The sequence below is a fragment of the Chiloscyllium plagiosum genome, unplaced genomic scaffold, assembly GCF_037043375.1.
Source record: "Chiloscyllium plagiosum isolate Xiang-an unplaced genomic scaffold, Cpla_swu_hap1 HiC_scaffold_26, whole genome shotgun sequence".
NCBI classification, from domain to species: Eukaryota; Metazoa; Chordata; class Chondrichthyes; order Orectolobiformes; family Hemiscylliidae; genus Chiloscyllium; species Chiloscyllium plagiosum.
Genome location: NW_028270164.1, coordinates 8,610,364 through 8,629,446, shown reverse-complemented (window position 1 = coordinate 8,629,446; position 19,083 = coordinate 8,610,364). Strand labels below are relative to the sequence as shown.

The following is a 19,083-nucleotide window of genomic DNA, read 5'->3' as shown; positions in this document are numbered from 1 at the left end:
GAGAGAGAGAAGAGAACACGAGAGAGAGAGAGAACACGAGAGAGAGAGAGAACACGAGAGAGAGAGAGAACACGGAGAGAGAGAGGGAACACGAGAGAGAGACGAGGGGAACACGAGAGAGAGAGGGAACACGAGAGAGAGAGGAACACGAGAGAGAGAGAGAACACGAGAGAGAGAGAGAACACGAGAGAGAGAGAGAGAGACACGAGAGAGAGAGAGAACACGAGAGAGAGAGAGAGAGAACACGAGAGAGAGAGAGAGAGAACACGAGAGAGAGAGAGAACACGAGAGAGAGAGAGAACACGAGAGAGAGAGAGAACACGAGAGAGAGAGAGAACACGAGAGAGAGAGAGAACACGAGAGAGAGAGAGAACACGAGAGGAGAGAACACGAGAGAGAGAGAGAACACGAGAGAGAGAGAGAGAACACGAGAGAACGAGAGCACGAGAACGAGAGCACGAGAACGAGAGCACGAGAACGAGAGCACGAGAAGGAGAGCACGAGAAGAGAGCACGAGAACGAGAGCACGAGAACGAGAGCACGAGAACGAGAGCACGAGAACGAGAGCACGAGAACGAGAGCACGAGAACGAGAGCACGAGAACGAGAGCACGAGAAGGAGAGCACGAGAAGGAGAGCACGAGAACGAGAGCACGAGAAGGAGAGCACGAGAAGGAGAGCACGAGAAGGAGAGCACGAGAGAGGAGAGCACGAGAACGAGAGCACGAGAACGAGAGCACGAGAACGAGAGCACGAGAACGAGAGCACGAGAACGAGAGAGAGAACGAGAGCGACGAGACGAGAGCGAGAGCACGAGAAGGAGAGCACGAGAACGAGAGCACGAGGACGGCACGAGAACGAGAGCACGAGAACGAGAGCACGAGAACGAGAGCGAGAGAACGAGAGCGCGAACGAGAGCGCGAACGAGCGCGCGAACGAGAGCGCGAACGAGAGCGCGAACGAGAGCGCGAACGAGAGCGCGAGCGCGAACGCGAGAGAGCGAACGCGAGAGAGAGAACGCGAGAGAGAGAGAAAACGAGAGTAGAGAGCAAACGAGAGTAGAGAGCGAACAAACGAGGAGCGAGCGCGAGAGAGAGAGAACGCGCGCGAGAGAGAGAACGCGCGCGAGAGAGAGAACGCGCGCGAGAGAGAGAACGCGCGCGAGAGAGAGAACGCGCGCGAGAGAGAGAACGCGCGCGAGAGAGAGAACGCGCGCGAGAGAGAGAACGCGCGCGAGAGAGAGAACGCGCGCGAGAGAGAGAACGCGCGCGAGAGAGAGAACGCGCGCGAGAGAGAGAACGCGCGCGAGAGAGAGAACGCGCGCGAGAGAGAGAACGCGCGCGAGAGAGAGAACGCGCGCGGAGAGAACGCGCGCGAGAGAGAGAACGCGCGCGAGAGAGAGAACGCGCGCGAGAGAGAGAACGCGCGCGAGAGAGAGAACGCGCGCGAGAGAGACGCGCGAGAGAGAGAGAACGCGCGAGAGAGAGAGAACGCGCGAGAGAGAGAGAACGCGCGAGAGAGAGAGAGAACGCGCGAGAGAGAGAGAACGCGCGAGAGAGAGAACGCGCCGAGAGAGAGAGAAAACGAGAGTAGAGATCGAACAAACGAGAGCGAACAAACGAGAGCGCGAGAGAGAGAGCGCGGCGAGAGAGAGAGCGAGAGCGAGAGAGAGCGAGAGAGCGAGAGAGCGAGAGAGCGCGAGAGAGCGAGAGAGCGAGAGAGCGAGAGAGCGAGAGCGCGAGAGCGCGAGAGCGCGAGAGCGCGAGAGCGCGAGAGCGCGAGAGAGCGAGAGAGCGAGAGAGCGAGAGAGCGGAGAGAGCGAGAGAGCGAGAGCGCGAGAGCGCGAGAGCGCGAGAGAGCGAGAGCGCGAGAGCGCGAGAGAGCGAGAGAGCGAGAGAGCGAGAGAGCGAGAGAGCGAGAGAGCGAGAGAGCGAGAGAGCGAGAGAGCGAGAGCGCGAGAGCGCGAGAGCGCGAGAGAGCGCGAGAGAGCGCGAGAGAGCGCGAGAGAGCGCGAGAGCGAGAGCGCGAGAGAGAGCGAGAACGCGCGAGAGAGAGAACGCGCGAGAGAGAGAACGCGCAAGAGAGAGAACGCGCGAGAGAGAGAGAAATCGAGAGTAGAGATCGAACAAACGAGAGCGCGAGAGAGAGAGAGCGCAGCGCGAGAGAGAGAGCGCGAGAGAGCGAGAGAGCGAGAGCGCGAGAGCGGCGCGCGAGAGCGCGCGAGAGAGAGCGAGAGCGCGAGAGAGAGCGAGAGAGCGCGGAGAGCGAGAGAGCGCGCGCGAGAGAGAGAGCGAGAGCGAGAGCGCGAGAGCGCGAGAGCGAGAGCGCGAGAGCGAGAGCGAGAGCGAGAGCGCGAGAGAGAGCGAGAGAGCGCGAGAGAGCGCGAGAGCGAGAGAGCGCGCGCGAGAGCGAGAGAGCGAGAGAGAGAGAGCGAGAGAGCGCGCGCGAGAGAGAGAGAGCGAGAGAGCGCGCGCGAGAGAGAGAACGAGAGCGAGAGAGAGAACGAGAACGAGAGCGAGAGAGAGAACGAGAACGAGAGAGAGAGAGAGAACGAGAACGAGAGAGAAAGAGAACGAGAGAGAAAGAGAACGAGAGAGAAAGAGAACGCGAGAGAGCGAACGCGAGAGAGCGAACGCGAGAGAGCGAACGCGAGAGAGCGAACGCGAGAGAGAGAACGCGAGAGAGCGAACGCGAGAGAGCGAACGCGAGAGAGAGAACGCGAGAGAGAGAACGCGAGAGAGAGAACGCGAGAGAGAGAACGCGAGAGAGAGAGAAAACGAGAACTCGCGCGCGAGAGAGAGAACTCGCGCGAGAGAGCGAGAGCGCGAGAGAGAGAGCGAGAGCGCGAGAGAGAGAGCGAGAGCGCGAGAGAGAGAGCGAGAGCGCGAGAGCGAGAGAGCGAGAGAGCGAGAGCGCGAGAGCGCGAGAGCGCGAGAGAGCGAGAGAGCGAGAGCGAGAGAGAGCGAGAGCGAGAGAGAGCGAGAGAGAGCGAGAGCGCGAGAGAGCGAGAGCGCGAGAGAGCGAGAGCGCGAGAGAGCGAGAGCGCGAGAGAGAGAGCGCGAGAGAGAGAGCGCGAGAGAGAGAGCGCGAGAGAGCGCGCGCGAGAGAGCGCGCGCGAGAGAGAGAGCGCGAGAGAGCGCGCGCGAGAGAGAGAGCGAGAGAGCGCGCGCGAGAGAGAGAGAGCGCGCGCGAGAGAGAGCGAGAGAGCGCGCGCGAGAGAGAGCGAGAGAGCGCGCGCGAGAGAGAGCGAGAGAGCGCGCGCGAGAGAGAGAGAGCGCGAGAGAGAGAGCGAGAGAGCGCGCGCGAGAGAGAGAGAGCGAGAGAGCGCGCGCGAGAGAGAGAGAGCGAGAGAGCGCGCGCGAGAGAGAGAGAGCGAGAGAGCGCGCGCGAGAGAGAGAGTGCGAGAGAGCGCGCGCGAGAGAGAGAGTGCGAGAGAGCGCGCGCGAGAGAGAGAGTGCGAGAGAGCGCGCGCGAGAGAGAGAGAGCGAGAGAGAGAGCGCGAGAGAGAGAGAGCGAGAGAGCGCGCGCGCGAGAGAGAGAGAGCGAGAGAGCGCGCGCGCGAGAGAGAGAGAGCGAGAGAGCGCGCGCGCGAGAGAGAGAGAGCGAGAGAGCGCGCGCGCGAGAGAGAGAGAGCGAGAGAGCGCGCGCGCGAGAGAGAGAGAGAGCGAGAGAGCGCGCGCGCGAGAGAGAGAGAGCGAGAGAGCGCGCGCGCGAGAGAGAGAGAGCGAGAGAGCGCGCGCGCGAGAGAGAGAGAGCGAGAGAGAGAGCGCGAGAGAGAGAGCGCGAGAGAGAGAGCGCGAGAGAGAGAGCGCGAGAGAGAGAGCGCGAGAGAGAGAGCGCGAGAGAGAGAGCGAGAGAGCGCGCGCGAGAGAGAGCGAGAGAGCGCGCGCGAGAGAGCGAGAGAGCGCGCGCGAGAGAGAGCGAGAGAGCGCGCGCGAGAGAGAGCGAGAGAGCGCGCGCGAGAGAGAGCGAGAGAGCGCGCGCGAGAGAGAGCGAGAGAGCGCGCGCGAGAGAGAGAGCGAGAGAGAGAGAGCGAGAGAGCGCGCGCGAGAGAGAGAGCGCGAGAGAGAGAGCGAGAGAGCGCGCGCGAGAGAGCGAGAGCGAGAGAGCGCGCGCGAGAGAGAGAGTGCGAGAGAGCGCGCGCGAGAGAGAGAGCGCGAGAGAGAGAGAGCGAGAGAGAGAGCGCGAGAGAGAGAGAGCGAGAGAGCGCGCGCGCGAGAGAGAGCGAGAGAGCGCGCGCGCGAGAGAGAGAGAGCGAGAGAGCGCGCGCGCGAGAGAGAGAGAGCGAGAGAGCGCGCGCGCGAGAGAGAGAGAGCGAGAGAGCGCGCGCGCGAGAGAGAGAGAGCGAGAGAGCGCGCGCGCGAGAGAGCGAGAGCGAGAGAGCGCGCGCGCGAGAGAGAGAGAGCGAGAGAGAGCGCGCGCGAGAGAGAGAGAGCGAGAGAGCGCGCGCGAGAGAGAGAGTGCGAGAGAGCGCGCGCGAGAGAGAGAGAGCGAGAGAGCGCGCGCGAGAGAGAGAGTGCGAGAGAGCGCGCGCGAGAGAGAGAGAGCGAGAGAGAGAGCGCGAGAGAGAGAGAGCGAGAGAGCGCGCGCGCGAGAGAGAGAGAGCGAGAGAGCGCGCGCGCGAGAGAGAGAGAGCGAGAGAGCGCGCGCGCGAGAGAGAGAGAGCGAGAGAGCGCGCGCGCGAGAGAGAGAGAGCGAGAGAGCGCGCGCGCGAGAGAGAGAGAGCGAGAGAGCGCGCGCGCGAGAGAGAGAGAGCGAGAGAGCGCGCGCGCGAGAGAGAGAGAGAGAGAGAGCGCGCGCGCGAGAGAGAGCGAGAGAGAGCGCGCGCGAGAGAGAGAGAGCGAGAGAGAGAGCGCGAGAGAGAGAGCGCGAGAGAGAGAGCGCGAGAGAGAGAGAGCGAGAGAGCGCGCGCGAGAGCGAGAGAGCGCGCGCGAGAGAGAGAGAGCGAGAGAGCGCGCGCGCGAGAGAGAGAGCGAGAGAGCGCGCGCGCGAGAGAGAGAGAGCGAGAGAGCGCGCGCGCGAGAGAGAGAGAGCGAGAGAGCGCGCGCGCGAGAGAGAGAGAGCGAGAGAGCGCGCGCGCGAGAGAGAGAGAGCGAGAGAGCGCGCGCGCGAGAGAGAGAGAGCGAGAGAGCGCGCGCGAGAGAGAGAGAGAGCGAGAGAGCGCGCGCGAGAGAGACAGAGCGAGAGAGCGCGCGCGAGAGAGAGCGAGAGAGCGCGCGCGAGAGAGCGCGCGCGAGAGAGAGAGAGCGAGAGAGCGCGCGCGAGAGAGAGCGAGAGAGCGCGAGAGAGAGAGCGAGAGAGCGCGCGCGAGAGAGCGAGAGAGCGCGCGCGAGAACGAGAGCGAGAGCGAGAACGAGAACGAGAGCGAGAACGAGAACGAGAGCGAGAAAGAGAACGAGAGAGAAAGAGAACGAGAGCGAAAGAACGAGAGAGAGAAAACGAGAGAGAGAATACGAGAGAGAAAGAGAACGAGAGAGAGAAAACGAGAGAGAGAAAACGAGAGAGAGAGATAAAACGAGAGAGAGAGATAAAACGAGAGAGCGAACACGAGAGCGAACGCGAGAGAGCGAACGCGAGAGAGCGAACGCGAGAGAGCGAACGCGAGAGAGCGAACGCGAGAGAGCGAACGCGAGAGAGCGAACACGAGAGAGCGAACACGAGAGCGCGAACACGAGAGCGCGAACACGAGAGCGCGAACACGAGAGCGCGAACACGAGAGCGCGAACACGAGAGCGCGAACACGAGAGCGCGAACACGAGAGCGAGGGAGAGCGCGAGAGCGACAGCACGAGAGCGAGAGCACGAGAGCGAGAGCACGAGAGAGCGAGAGCACGAGAGAGCGAGAGCACGAGAGAGCGAGAGCACGAGAGAGCGAGAGCACGAGAGCGAGAGAACGAGAGCGAGAGAACGAGAGCGAGAGAACGAGAGCGAGAGAACGAGAGCGAACGAACGAGAGCGAACGAACGAGAGCGAGAACGCGCGAGAGAGAAACGAGAGTAGAGAGCGAACAAACGAGAGCGCGCGCGAGACAGAGAGAGAGAGAGCGCGAGAACGAGAGCGCGAGAACGAGAGCGCGAGAACGAGAGCGCGAGAACGAGAGCGCGAGAACGAGAGCGCGAGAACGAGAGCGCGAGAACGAGAGCGCGAGAACGAGAGAGCGAGAACGAGAGAGCGAGAACGAGAACAAACGAGAGAGCGAGAACGAGAGAGCGAGATAAAACGAGAGAGCGAGATAAAACGAGAGAGCGAGATAAAACGAGAGAGCGAGAACGAACGAGAGAACGAACGAGAGAACGAACGAGAGAACGAACGAGAGAACGAACGAGAGAACGAACGAGAGAACGAACGAGAGAACGAACGAGAGAACGAACGAGAGAACGAACGAGAGAACACGAGAGAGAGAGAGAACACGAGAGAGAGAGAGAACACGAGAGAGAGAGAGAACACGAGAGAGAGAGAGAACACGAGAGAGAGAGAGAACACGAGAGAGAGAGAACACGAGAGAGCGAACACGAGAGCGCGAACACGAGAGCGCGAACACGAGAGCGCGAACACGAGAACGCGAACACGAGAACGCGAACACGAGAGCGCGAACACGAGAGCGCGAGCACGAGAGCGCGAGCACGAGAGCGAGGGAGAGCGCGAGAGCGACAGCACGAGAGCGAGAGCACGAGAGCGAGAGCACGAGAGCGAGAGCACGAGAGAGCGAGAGCACGAGAGCGAGAGCACGAGAGAGCGAGAGCACGAGAGAGCGAGAGAGCGAGAGCACGAGAGAGCGAGAGCACGAGAGAGCGAGAGCACGAGAGAACGAGAGAACGAGAGCGAGAGAACGAGAGCGAGAGAACGAGAGCGAGAGAACGAGAGCGAACGAACGAGAGCGAACGAACGAGAGCGAACGAACGAGAGCGAACGAACGAGAGCGAACGAACGAGAGCGAGAACGCGCGAGAGAGAAACGAGTAGAGAGCGAACAAACGAGAGTGCGAGAACGAGAGTGCGAGAACGAGAGCGCGAGAACGAGAGCGCGAGAACGAGAGCGCGAGAACGAGAGCGCGAGAACGAGAGCGCGAGAACGAGAGCGCGAGAACGAGAGAGCGAGAACGAGAACAAACGAGAGAGCGAGAACAAACGAGAGAGCGAGATAAAACGAGAGAGCGAGATAAAACGAGAGAGCGAGATAAAACGAGAGAGCGAGATAAAACGAGAGAGCGAGATAAAACGAGAGAGAGAGAACGAACGAGAGAGAGAGAACGAACGAGAGAACGAGAGAGAACGAGAGAGAGAGAGAACGAGAGAGAGAGAGAACGAGAGAGAGAGAGAACGAGAGAGAGGGAGAACGAGAGAGAGAAAACGAGAGAGAGAGAGAAAACGAGAGAGAGAGAGAAAACGAGAGAGAGAGAAAACGAGAGAGAGAGAGAAAACGAGAGAGAGAGAGAAAACGAGAGAGAGAGAGAAAACGAGAGAGAGAGAAAACGAGAGAGAGAGAGAGAGAGAGAGAGAGAGAGAGAGAAAACGAGAGAGAGAGAAAGAAAACGAGAGAGAGAGAGATAAAATGAGAGAGAGAGAGATAAAACGAGAGAGAGAGAGAGAGAGAAAACGAGAGAAAACGAGAGAAAACGAGAGAAAACGAGAGAAAACGAGAGAAAACGAGAGAAAACGAGAGAAAACGAGAGAAAGAGAGAACGAGAGAGAGAACGAGAGAGAGAGAGAACGAGAGAGAGAGAGAACGAGAGAGAGAGAGAGAGAACGAGAGAGAGAACGAGAGAGAGAGAGAACGAGAGAGAGAGAGAGAGAACGAGAGAGAGAGAGAGAGAACGAGAGAGAGAGAGAGAGAGAGAGAGAACGAGAGAGAGAGAGAACGAGAGAGAGAGAGAGAGAACGAGAGAGAGAGAGAGAGAACGAGAGAGAGAGAGAGAACGAGAGAGAGAGAGAGAACGAGAGAGAGAGAGAACGAGAGAGAGAGAGAGAACGAGAGAGAGAGAGAACGAAAACGAGAGAACGAAAACGAGAGAGAGAAAACGAGAGAGAGAAAACGAGAGAGAGAAAACGAGAGAGAGAAAACGAGAGAGAGAAAACGAGAGAGAGAGAGAGAACGAGAGAGAGAGAGAGAACGAGAGAGAGAGAGAGAACGAGAGAGAGAGAGAACGAGAGAGAGAGAGAGAACGAGAGAGAGAGAGAGAACGAGAGAGAGAGAGAGAGAACGAGAGAGAGAGAACAAGAAAAATGAGAGAGAAAGAAAAATGAGAGAACGAGAGAGAGAGAGAAAAAACGAGAAAGAGAGAGAGCACGAGAGTGAACCAGAGAACGAGAGAGAGAGAAAACAAGAGAGAGAACGAGAGCGAGAGAACGAGAGCGAGAGAACGAGAGCGAGAGAACGAGAGCGAGAGAACGAGAGCGAGAGCACGAGAGCGAGAGCACAAGAGCGAGAGCACAAGAGCGAGAGCACAAGAGCGAGAGCGAACGCGAAGAGAGAAAAGAGAGAAGAGAATGAGAAAGAGAAAAAGAACGAGAGCGAGCGAGAGAGAAAGAAAGAACGAGAGAGAGAGAAAAAGACAGAGAAAAGAGAGAGAAAAAGACAAAGAAAGAGAACGAGAAAGAGAGAGCGACCGAAAGAAAGAACGCTAGAGCGAACGAGAGAGCGACCGAACAAAACGAAACAGAGACACACACACACGGGGTTGAGGGGGGAGTTGGGCAGAGAAATAGATGTTGATAGTAAGCCAGGAAGAAAAGCTAGATAGGTGACGAAGCGGACTATGAGAGGATAAAAATGGGTTTGTTGCGCTTGGTTTATACTGGATATCGGTGGCCAGCCTATGCCCAGAAATGGAAATGAGAGATGTTAAGAAAGGGAAGAGAGGAGTCAGAGATGGACCAGGTGAAGGTGATCAAATACTAGGATCATAAGTGGCCATTTAGCGACTACTACTTATTCCCTTCCCCTCCTTTGTCACCATTCCACAGGGACTGTTCCCTCTGGGACACAATGGTAACTCTCCCTCCATTCCAAACACCCTGCAACCTCACGGTACCAACACATGCAATTACAGAAGGTACAACATTTTTGCCCTTCTCAGCAAGGCCCCAGATTCACCTTCCAGGATTTATCTGCAATTCATTCAATCCAGACTGCTACAATCACTATTCATAATGCGGTCCCTACATTAAGAAACTTGAAATGGAGACTGGGCGATTACTTTGTGGAACACCATGTTCGGTCTATTAAAATGACTTGAGCTTTCAGAGGCTTGCCACTTCAACACACTTACCTGCTCCCGTGCCAAAATCTCTGTTTCAAGCCTGCTGCAGTTCTCCAGAGAGCCTCAACACAAGCTGGAAGACCAAAACATCTTCCATTTAGGTACCTCACAGCCTTCAGGACTCAACATTGAGTTTAACAATTTCAAAGCATGAATATCTCCTTCTTTGCTTATTATCTAACCCCATGACCCCAGCTACTGTTACAAAATGGGTTGATTTCAATACAGTCAGCCTATTTTCAACTACTTATAGTCCCCACTATTACCTAACTAGCTTCTCCTCTTCCCTGGCTTATTATCCACAATCCATTTGTCTGCCTACCCCTTTCTTTGCTCTCTCTGGGCTCCATCTCCACTCACCCACTCACTCCTTTTTGCCCCTATTGCTGCCATAATTAGCATAAATACCACCTTTTCTTAGCTGCTTCTAGTCCTGAAGAAGCGTCACTAGATGCAAACATTAACTGTTTTCTCTCTACAGTTGTGGCCAGGCCTGCCGATTTTCTGATTTTGCTTGTTAGTGGTCAAACAAATGGTCATTTTAAAGTAGATTCTTCAACATATGAGAGGTAGAGAGATAGGCCAGAGCCAAGGGTCTAGACAGCTGAAAGCACAAATCATCTCAACAGGAAAAAAACAGGAAAAGCACAAATCACAGTTGGTAAAATTAATAGTTCTGAGTGTTGTATGGCTAAATAAGTTTTGAAACAAGGGATTAAATCATGAAGGGATTTTAACATATGGATGCAAATTTTAAAATGAAAGCATTCATATACTTGTAGTCAGAGAGAAACTGGAAATTTTCAGCTGCTAATTAGGTTTAAAGCTTGCTTGAAATTTTGTAGCATGTTTTAATCAAAACATTTCAATACACCAACAATTCTATCACTTTAAATATAAAAACCGAGGCAGCATCTCTGCAGAGTAAAACAGAGCTATAGGTCAGATTTTCAAAATAGGATTTGGGCCAGGTATAGGTTTCATTTCAAATTAAAGATCTTGAAAGTTGTCTTAGGACCTCAATATCTTCAAAACATTCAGAGGAATGGTGGGATGGAACACGGGTACTTGCTCTGTGATAAGTAACAGCCTATTGAGGTCATTTAAGGGCTGTTTAAAAGCTTGCAAATGTAATTTTACATGTTTTTCTGGCAAACCTGAAAAACTTGGAAGACATTAGTGGAGGTACCTTAGCCTGTCAATTTACTTTAGCTCACCTCCTCAATTTCTAAGAGACTACCTACTCATATCTCGAAGGCAGCTGAAGCTTCCAACGTAGCTCCCGCCTTCATGACACCTTTAACTGGATGCTGAGCTCACCTTCTCCAAGATAATATCATTGGAACTTAACGCAGAATTCATCCCACTTTGAAAATATGATCCAATATTTCAAGTCTGTGACTTTTCATTAGATTGCCCAACAAAAGGTCAGCACGGTGGCACAGTGGTTAGCACTGCTGCCTCACAGCGCTGGAGACCCGGGTTCAATTCCCGACTCAGGCGATTGACTGTGTGGAGTTTGCACGTTCTCCCAGTGTCCGCGTGCGTTTCCTCCGGGTGCTCCGGTTTCCTCCCACAGTCCAAAGATGTGCAGGTCAGGTGAATTGGCCATGCTAAATTGTCCGTAGTGTTAGGTAAGGGGTAAATGTAGGGGTATGGGTGGGTTGCGCTTCGGCGGGTCGGTGTGGACTTGTTGGGCCGAAGGGCCTGTTTCCACACTGTAAGTAATTTAATCTAAAAAGGTCACTGGCTAGATATGTTAGCACTGACTCTCTCCTCACAGATGTTGTCAAACTGGCTGAATGCTTCCATCTGGCTGAACACTGAATTTCATATTCCCAGCATTCTCAGTATTTTGCATTGCCACCATCTTGAATGTTGCTCAAGCTGCGACTAAAAATAGATTCTTTGCTGAATGAATTTTAAATTGGAGAAGTTATCAGAACATTAAGTACACCTATTATAATACTAGTGTCCACTTCTACATAAAGCTAGATATATCCCACTACTTCTGTATTCAGAAATGAAGACATTGACTGAGTAATGTAGAAAGAGGATCTTTAAATATGTACCTACCCACAATAGGACCAGGTGTAACGCCATGTTTCATAAGCTGCTCTTTTAATTCTTCATTGCTCAGCTGTGTGACATCCATTTTATCTGTATGATTATCTTCAGCGTCTTTTAGTTTAGGCAGTTCCTTAGTTTCAAGGAAAACAAAAGACAAACAATGGTTAATAACAGTTGCAACAAAGCTTGCAGCATTGCTAAACTTTAACATAATAGAGCAAAACTTAACTTGTCAGCTAGTGTCACAAGACATGATGAGATATGTCCAAGTGTAAAAATACTTGTTAAAATAGGAGCATGTGAAGCATGAAGATTATCATGTTATTGCATGATTCGTTACAACAAGGAAGTAACCATATACAAAAGGATTCATTAAGTATTTAACTTGAAAACATCTAACAGCATGTTAGTGTGCGCTAAATTTATAAATGACAGAAGTGAAAAGACAGTTGGTTCTGATGTAAAGCATTAGTTCTGTTCTCGTGCTTCTCGCGTTAGAAGAAAAATCGCACAATAGCTGTGCATTTAAACTAATGGGGCCGGAGTAATGTTATAGCCAGTACAGGTAAAGAAAGCTCACATCTGCAAATAATGGTATAAATTCTTCAATCGCATTAAAGTCAACTTGCATTGAAAAAAACATGCTATAGCAGAGCAGACTGTATTGTTATAAATCCTAAGATTTTGAAATGCATGTCTATTCAAAAACATGCCAATATGCCACAGAATATATAAACTAATTGCACTACACGAATAAACTTTACCCCTACTGGTGCTTACATTAAATTGCACACCAACTAAATGAGTGTTTAAAATTTCAAGAGAACAAATGATTCAATATTACATCCCACTAAGTTTCAGTAATTTAACAAATCTTTCAAGTGGCTAGCTTTATAAAGGTTCTAATGTTTTTATAAGTGGTAAGGCAAATTGAATATTGAAATGACGAAGTCAATGGTTCAAAACAAGGCAGCCATTCCCTTAGAATATGATGAGGCACTTCTCAATTCAGAGAACTGCATTAAAAGGCAACAGTTGGCATTTCTTATTATTTTATAGCCAAGCTTCAAGTCATTCTCTTAATCTACGTACACTGGTGTCAATTTTTAGTCAAATACACTGCGAAGCACTCATTTTCTTTAGATAAAGTTGTCATATAAATGCAAATCTTATTTCTGTAATCTAGTTGTGCTTATATCTCAAAAATAAAACCAGTGGAGGGTATAGGTATTAAAAAAGACAAAAGTTAAAATTTGCAGACATTCTTATTGCCAATTAACGACATCCACTTTAGTTCAACGTTAGCATTGTTCCTTCTTGTCTGAAGGTTCCCAGTCCAAATGCACCAAAATCCATGGCAATACTACAGTGTAGTACTTACGGAATGCTGTGCTGTCTACAAATGCTGTATTTTGAATAAAACGCGAGACAGTTACATTACTTTTGAAGAATTATGGGCAAATCAAAGAAACGTTCTGGCCAATATTTATCCCTTCAGGAACTTTGTTCAGAGGTCCAATGCTTAGAGGCGTTACGATATTTGTTACAATCTTATTCTCAGCATAAAAGCAAAGTGAAGTGTGCAGAATAATATGTTCAATGTAGAAGCGAAGAAGTAAAAAACACACAAATGGGGGAAACATAGGAAGCAGTGCAGCCAGAAGGTGGCCTATTGGAAATACAGTACACGGGAAAAAGAAGAATTGTGGATCAAATGTATGCAAAACCTTAAAACAAAAAATATGCTACAGAAAGATAAAGGCAGGAATTTTCAGGATTAATGCCAATTAACTAGAGTTGCATTAATTCAGGAAAGTGGAGAATATTCTGTCACATCTTGACTTGTATCTTAGAAAATAATTACAAGACCTCCCACATCTTTCTCTTCTAACACCAGTATGTATATAGCTCAATGGTCAAAGGTAACCCTCAGGATGTTCAAATTGAAGGATTCAGCAATAACAATGCCATGAATACCAAAACAAGGTAAATAGTTAGATTCTCACCTCATGTGAGATAATTATAATTGACTAGAAACAGAATTGGACTAGTTATATAAATACTTAAGCAAGTCAGAGGTGAGGAATCTTGCAGTGAGTAACTCACCTCCTGACTCCCAAACCCTGGTCACCATCTGTAAGTCACACATTAGAGATTCACTGCTTGTCTGATGATTACAGCTCCAATAATACTCGAGGTTTGACACCAACCAGGACAAAGCCAGCCCCTTAATTGGCACTGCATCCACAACTAATGTTCAGTATTTGCAATGTGTATAATATACGTCAACTCCACAAACTTAGCAAAACTTGATTGACAGCACCTTTTAAACCCATAGCCACTTGCACCTAGAAGGACAACGGTAGTAGATACACAAGAGTAACACCACCTGCAAGTTTCTATCCACTCACCACTTCTGTCCACTCTATTTCTTCAATGTTGCCAGGTCAAAAATCATGTAACTCCCTCCTTAAATGGAATTGCACAGTCTACCCACTGCAAATGGACTGCTAAGCTGTTCAAGAAGGCAGCTCATCTCTACCATCTTAAAAATTACTAGGCAAAGGCAATAAATGCTGGTCAACAACACCCACGTCTCGTGAATACATTTTAAAAAGATTGGCAATGTGTTGTGTTTGCCACTTATGAGCCCATGCCTGAAAGATGTCCAGCTTTTGGTATGTATATTTTATAATCACTCTGTTCAGAGGTGTTATTATATGCCTCTGGAGCAGATAAAACTTGAACCCAGGACTCCTGATCCAGAAGTAGCAATACTACCATGGGGCCCCAAGACTCAGCTCTTGATGCATATGCTTATAGATTTGTTTCGGTACTCAAGCAGTCAGGGATGTTTGCGAGTGCTGTTCACAGATGACAGCACAACCTATGTCTGACGTTGTGAGAGAGGAAAGATCACTGACAAAGTAGCTAAAAATGGTTGGCCCAAGGAACCCACATACGTAATTTTTAAAAAAAAATAGCAGAAATAGAACATGCCACCTTTCAAGCCTGCTCTGCCATTGAAGATGATCATTAGAGACAAAATAAAAAACTGCAGATGCTGAATCCAAAGTAGACAGGCAGAAGGCTGGAAGAACACAGCAAGCCAGGCAGCATCAGGAGGTGGAGAAGTCGACATTTCGGGTGTAACCCTTCTTCAGGACATTGAAGATGATCATGGCAGACATGTTTGTCTTTTGATTTTCACATTCCATCTACTACTGCTAACTTCTGATTCCCTTCCCTAAGATTTGAATTACCTGGGCCTTAAAAATATTTAATGGGCCCACTTCCACTCCCTTCTGAGGTGGAGCTCCAAAGTCTCAACTCTCAAAGAAATTCACCGTAGCTCTGTCCTAAATGGGTCACTGTCCCCACAACTTTAAAGACAATGCTTCTGGAGATCCAACATGGCGGCAACCCAGCAAGTCTGAGTCTATAGTGCTCCTCCCAAGACTTGGGCAAAGTGGGCCACCCGCCTCCACCACACTTACCAAATCATTTAAAATAGTTTTTACTTAATGTAATTAGTTGCTCAGTACTAAATTTAAACAGTCCAGTCCCCTGTAAAAATGACTAGGGGGAAAAGGAGCCCGCAGTTCTCAGAAGGCAGGAACCCCTCCCCCACCCTCCCCAGCTGCAGCAGAGGCGTCCGCAGCCACCCCAGGGGCTTACCTACGGTGGCGTGCCTCGTGGAAGTAATCTCCAATCTTGACGTGAAGATTGACGCCTTCATCGAAGAGTCCCAGAGCAGATGGAATTCACTCTCAGCTGTGCTACAAAAGCACGACCGAGACATCGAGGAAATCAAGCGCCGAGTCAGAGCGAAAAGCCGCGACCTCCGAGACTATAGCAGAATCGGCCGTGGATTGGGTCCGGACTCTTGAACAGCAAGTCCGGATCTGAGAAAATCAGTCGTCGAAAAAGTATTCGTTTGCTGGGCCTTCCCGAACGGTTTATTTATTTATTCTTCACTTCGCGATTTTCTCCCTTTTTTAAAAAATATATATATTGGCTGGGGGTTCCAGTTGATGTAGGTGGGGGGAGGTGGTTACCTTATCCTATTTTATCTCTGTCTTCAGGAGCCGGGTTGTTTTCCCCTGTTATTTTGTATTACTATATTTAATTATTATTTGTTGAGACTGCAATTTTATATATATGTTCATACATGGTATTAACATTCCCAAATATATCCAGGTGTTGGTGTGTGTGTGTGTGTGTGGGGGGGAGAGGTGTTAGGGTACTCACTTAACTAGCTCAGTAGTATATTTGAATTTTCTTTATCCTATCGTGGGGTGTCTGGGTCAAGGGTGGGGCACTGGTTGGGAGAGGATATGATGAGTTTTTGGAAAGGAAATGATGACCCCGGGAACAAGGGGGAAAATCTCCGTTTAAATATGTTTTTTTTAATATTTAGAAATAGTTTTTTATTATATTGATGGGAGTGTATTAAAGAGCCTTTATTTTTGTGAATTTTATATGCTCTATGCTCGGGATGTTTTGGATAGGGTTCCTTCTCCCGAGGGGTCTCTGACTTGCCCGGACGATTATGGTTAATCAGTCGATTAAATGGTGCACCAGGAATATCAAGGGGAGTAATTCACCAACCAAAAAAGGAAGAAAAGATTATCAAACCTCAAGAAAGAAAGGGTTGATATAGCTCTCCTACAGGAGACACACTTATTGGATAAAGAACACTTGAAATTACGACAGGAAAGAGATTATTTTCCATTCTCTCTTTCTGTGCAAGGAAAAATATTTTGGTAAACTGGGCGGCTGAGGGCCCTCATGGACTTTCAAATTGGCACAGAATAATTATGGAATATATTCCCCAACTTCCTTACAAATATAGTGCACCAAAAAAACAAATTATTCCATAAAATATAGCAGCCTTTCTTGAATTACACAAATACAGATATTCCGGTCATCCTAACAAGGGCTTTTATTTAATTAGATAGCAAACCTGGCTGGTCTGGGGCCCCTTGGGAGAGGAATCCCGCACGAATACAGGTTTTTTTATGTTAACACATTCAGAGCATGTATTTCACTACTCAATTTGTGTTATCCGTCGTTTTTTTTCTTGAATAATGTAAGAGATTTAATCATACACTCTGGTTAGTTGTAGGTTAGATGAGTAGTTAGCTGAATTTTGTCTTTTTTCCTCTCGGCATCTCTTTTTTTCCCTGTTTGATAGATTTTGGTTATTACTTATTTAAGATTTAATTGTATATCAATGTTTATACTGGGGTTTTTTTGTAAACTTGTAAAAACATGTTAAATTTTCAATAAAAATACCTACATAAAAAAAGACAATGCTTCCTAGTTCTGGAGTGACTCACAAGGTGAAGCAACTTTTCCACACCCACTTTGTCAAGATCATCCTGGGATCTTAGACACATCAACTCAGTCACCCCTTACTCTAAGATGAAGTGGAAATAGGCCCAGCATATCTAAACTATCCTCATGAGGCAACCCTCTCAATCCAGGATTAAAATTAGTAAATGTCCTCTGAATCACCTGAGCCCCAAGGAGTTCCTGCAGTGAAGCAAAAACAAAAATTGCTGATGAAACTCAGCAGGTTGGGAAACATCTGAGAAGAAAGCAGAGTTAACACTTCAAGTCTGGTAACTCTTCTTCAGAATTGTTAGCAGCTAGGAAAAAAGTGGGGTTTATGCTGAAGATGAGGATTTTTTTTGGGGGGATGGGGGTTGGAAGAGGTGAGCAGCAAGCAAGGAGATTATGGATAACAGGCCAGGACAGAAGAAAAGCTGAATAAGTGATAATAGGAGCAAAGAGTAGGAGTGAATGGGTGAGCTGTACTGAAAGTCATCCTTCCAGGTGGAGCAATGATTGATAGATTGATTCAATCTAATCTACCATATTTGCTGTCATAATGAGATAAGCAACGAAAATAATGACATGGGAACATGGTGGTGTATTGAAGTGGCAGGCAATTGGAACTTGGTTATTTTTACAGACAGAATGTCAGGTGTTCTGCAAAGTGATCACCCAGTTTGTGATGTAGAGGTGACCACACTGAACAGCAAATATGGTTGATTGATTCAATCTAGTCTATCGTCAGTCCACCTGGGAGGATGACTGGGGCCTGGCCATTATTATATTATCAGTTATTCAGATTTTCTTTTATTCTGGCCTGCTGTCCATAATGTCTTCCATTACTAACCCTTTCATACTCTCTCCCTGGGCTCCATCTCTGCGTATCTGCTCAACTTTCCAATCCTCCGCTTCCAATTTTGTCTTCAGCTTAAATACCACTATTTCCCAGCTGCTAACAGTACGGATGATGATTCACTGGATTCAAAACTCTGCTTTCTTCCCACAGATTCTGCTAGACCTGCTGAGTTTCACTAGCAATTTGGCTTCAGATCTCCTGCACAGTTCTTTGTTTTATTTCCTGCACTGATCTCTGGGACTGGGATGACTGACCTCCAACAACTAAGACCAACTTTTTTTGTGCTAGATATTACTCAACCCCACCCCACCCAAAATCCCACTGAATATAATTTTCATGCTCCTGTATATGAACAGAGTTGAAAATGAATCATTGCTCAACTCCACCAATCTATAGCCTGGAGTTCCCAGCTTAAAAACAAATAATTCAGTACTATTGGTATGGCTGATATTAAGCAAGTGAGATTTCTTTCAAGCGGCTGTAAATCCAGTCTTTAGAATGTAATTACAATTACATTCTAAAGACTATTTCTACTGTAAATGACACTAATAATTGAGTATTGCTTGTCAAAATATTCTGCTACTTCACTGAAGAGTGATTGGTAGTTGTAATGCATTGTCTGAAGGCTCAATAGTATATCTCAAAAGCAAATGGATAAATAACTTTAGATGGAAGTAGTCATGGACGTGGAAGGTAGTTATTAAAGATCTTTGGTGAATTCCTGCAGTGCAACTTTTAGGTGTTACACATTACTGCTGAGCGTCAGTGGTGGAGGGAATGGGCATTTGTGGATGCCAATCAAGTTGGCTCTGGCCTGGATGGTGTCAAGCTTCTTGATTATTGTTGGGAATGCACCCATCTAAGAAAGTGGGAGTGACTTGTGCATTATAGATGGGCGAGGCGCTTTTAGGAGTCAAGAAGCGAATTACTCACTGCAATATTCTTAGTCTCTGCTGTACTTAAGTGGTGAGTCTGGTTGAGTTTCTGGTCAATGGTAACCCCAAGAATGTTGGTAGTGGGGAATTGAGTGATAGTAACACCAATGAAAGTCAAGGGTCGATGACTAGGTAGTCTCTTTATGGAAATGGTCATTGCCTTGCATTTGTGTGGCACGAATGTTATTTGCCACTTATCAGCCCAAACCTGGATATTATCCATTGTGCATTGTAACACGAACTGCTTCAGATTCTGAGATGTTGGAAGTGGCATTGAACATTGCGCAATTATTGGCGAACCTCTCTGCTTCTGACCTTATGATTGAAGGAAGGTCATTGATGAAGAAGCTGAAGCTGACTAACCTCCAACAAATACAACCATCTTTCTATGTGCCAGGTATAATTCCAACCAGTGGATACTTTTCCCCTGAAACACATCGATTCCAGTTTTGCTAGGGCTTCTTGATGCCACACTTGGTCAAATGCAGCCTTGATGCTAAGGGCTAAGGGCTATCACTCACCTCAGTGCTGAAATTCAGTTCTTTTGTCCATGTTTGAACCAAAGGTGTAATGAGGTTAGGAGTGGAGTGGCCTTGGCAGAACCCAAAGTGGGCATCAGCGAGCA

General features: G+C 49.2%; 1 protein-coding gene and 1 pseudogene across 3 annotated transcripts in view; one reads left to right on the top strand and one right to left on the bottom strand.

The window, feature by feature from the left end:
* LOC148145076 (uncharacterized) overlaps positions 1–8,488 on the top strand; it is a 13,461-nt pseudogene extending 4,973 nt beyond the window's left edge.
* Positions 1–19,083, bottom strand: part of LOC122563051 (lamina-associated polypeptide 2, isoforms beta/delta/epsilon/gamma-like) — a 70,785-nt gene that overhangs the window by 24,052 nt on the left and 27,650 nt on the right. For all 3 annotated transcript variants that reach the window (XM_043716390.2, XM_043716391.2, XM_043716389.2), the window contains exon 2: positions 11,334–11,457. In XM_043716390.2, the coding sequence (XP_043572325.2) occupies positions 11,334–11,457 (124 nt within the window). The remainder of the gene's footprint in view (positions 1–11,333; positions 11,458–19,083) is intronic.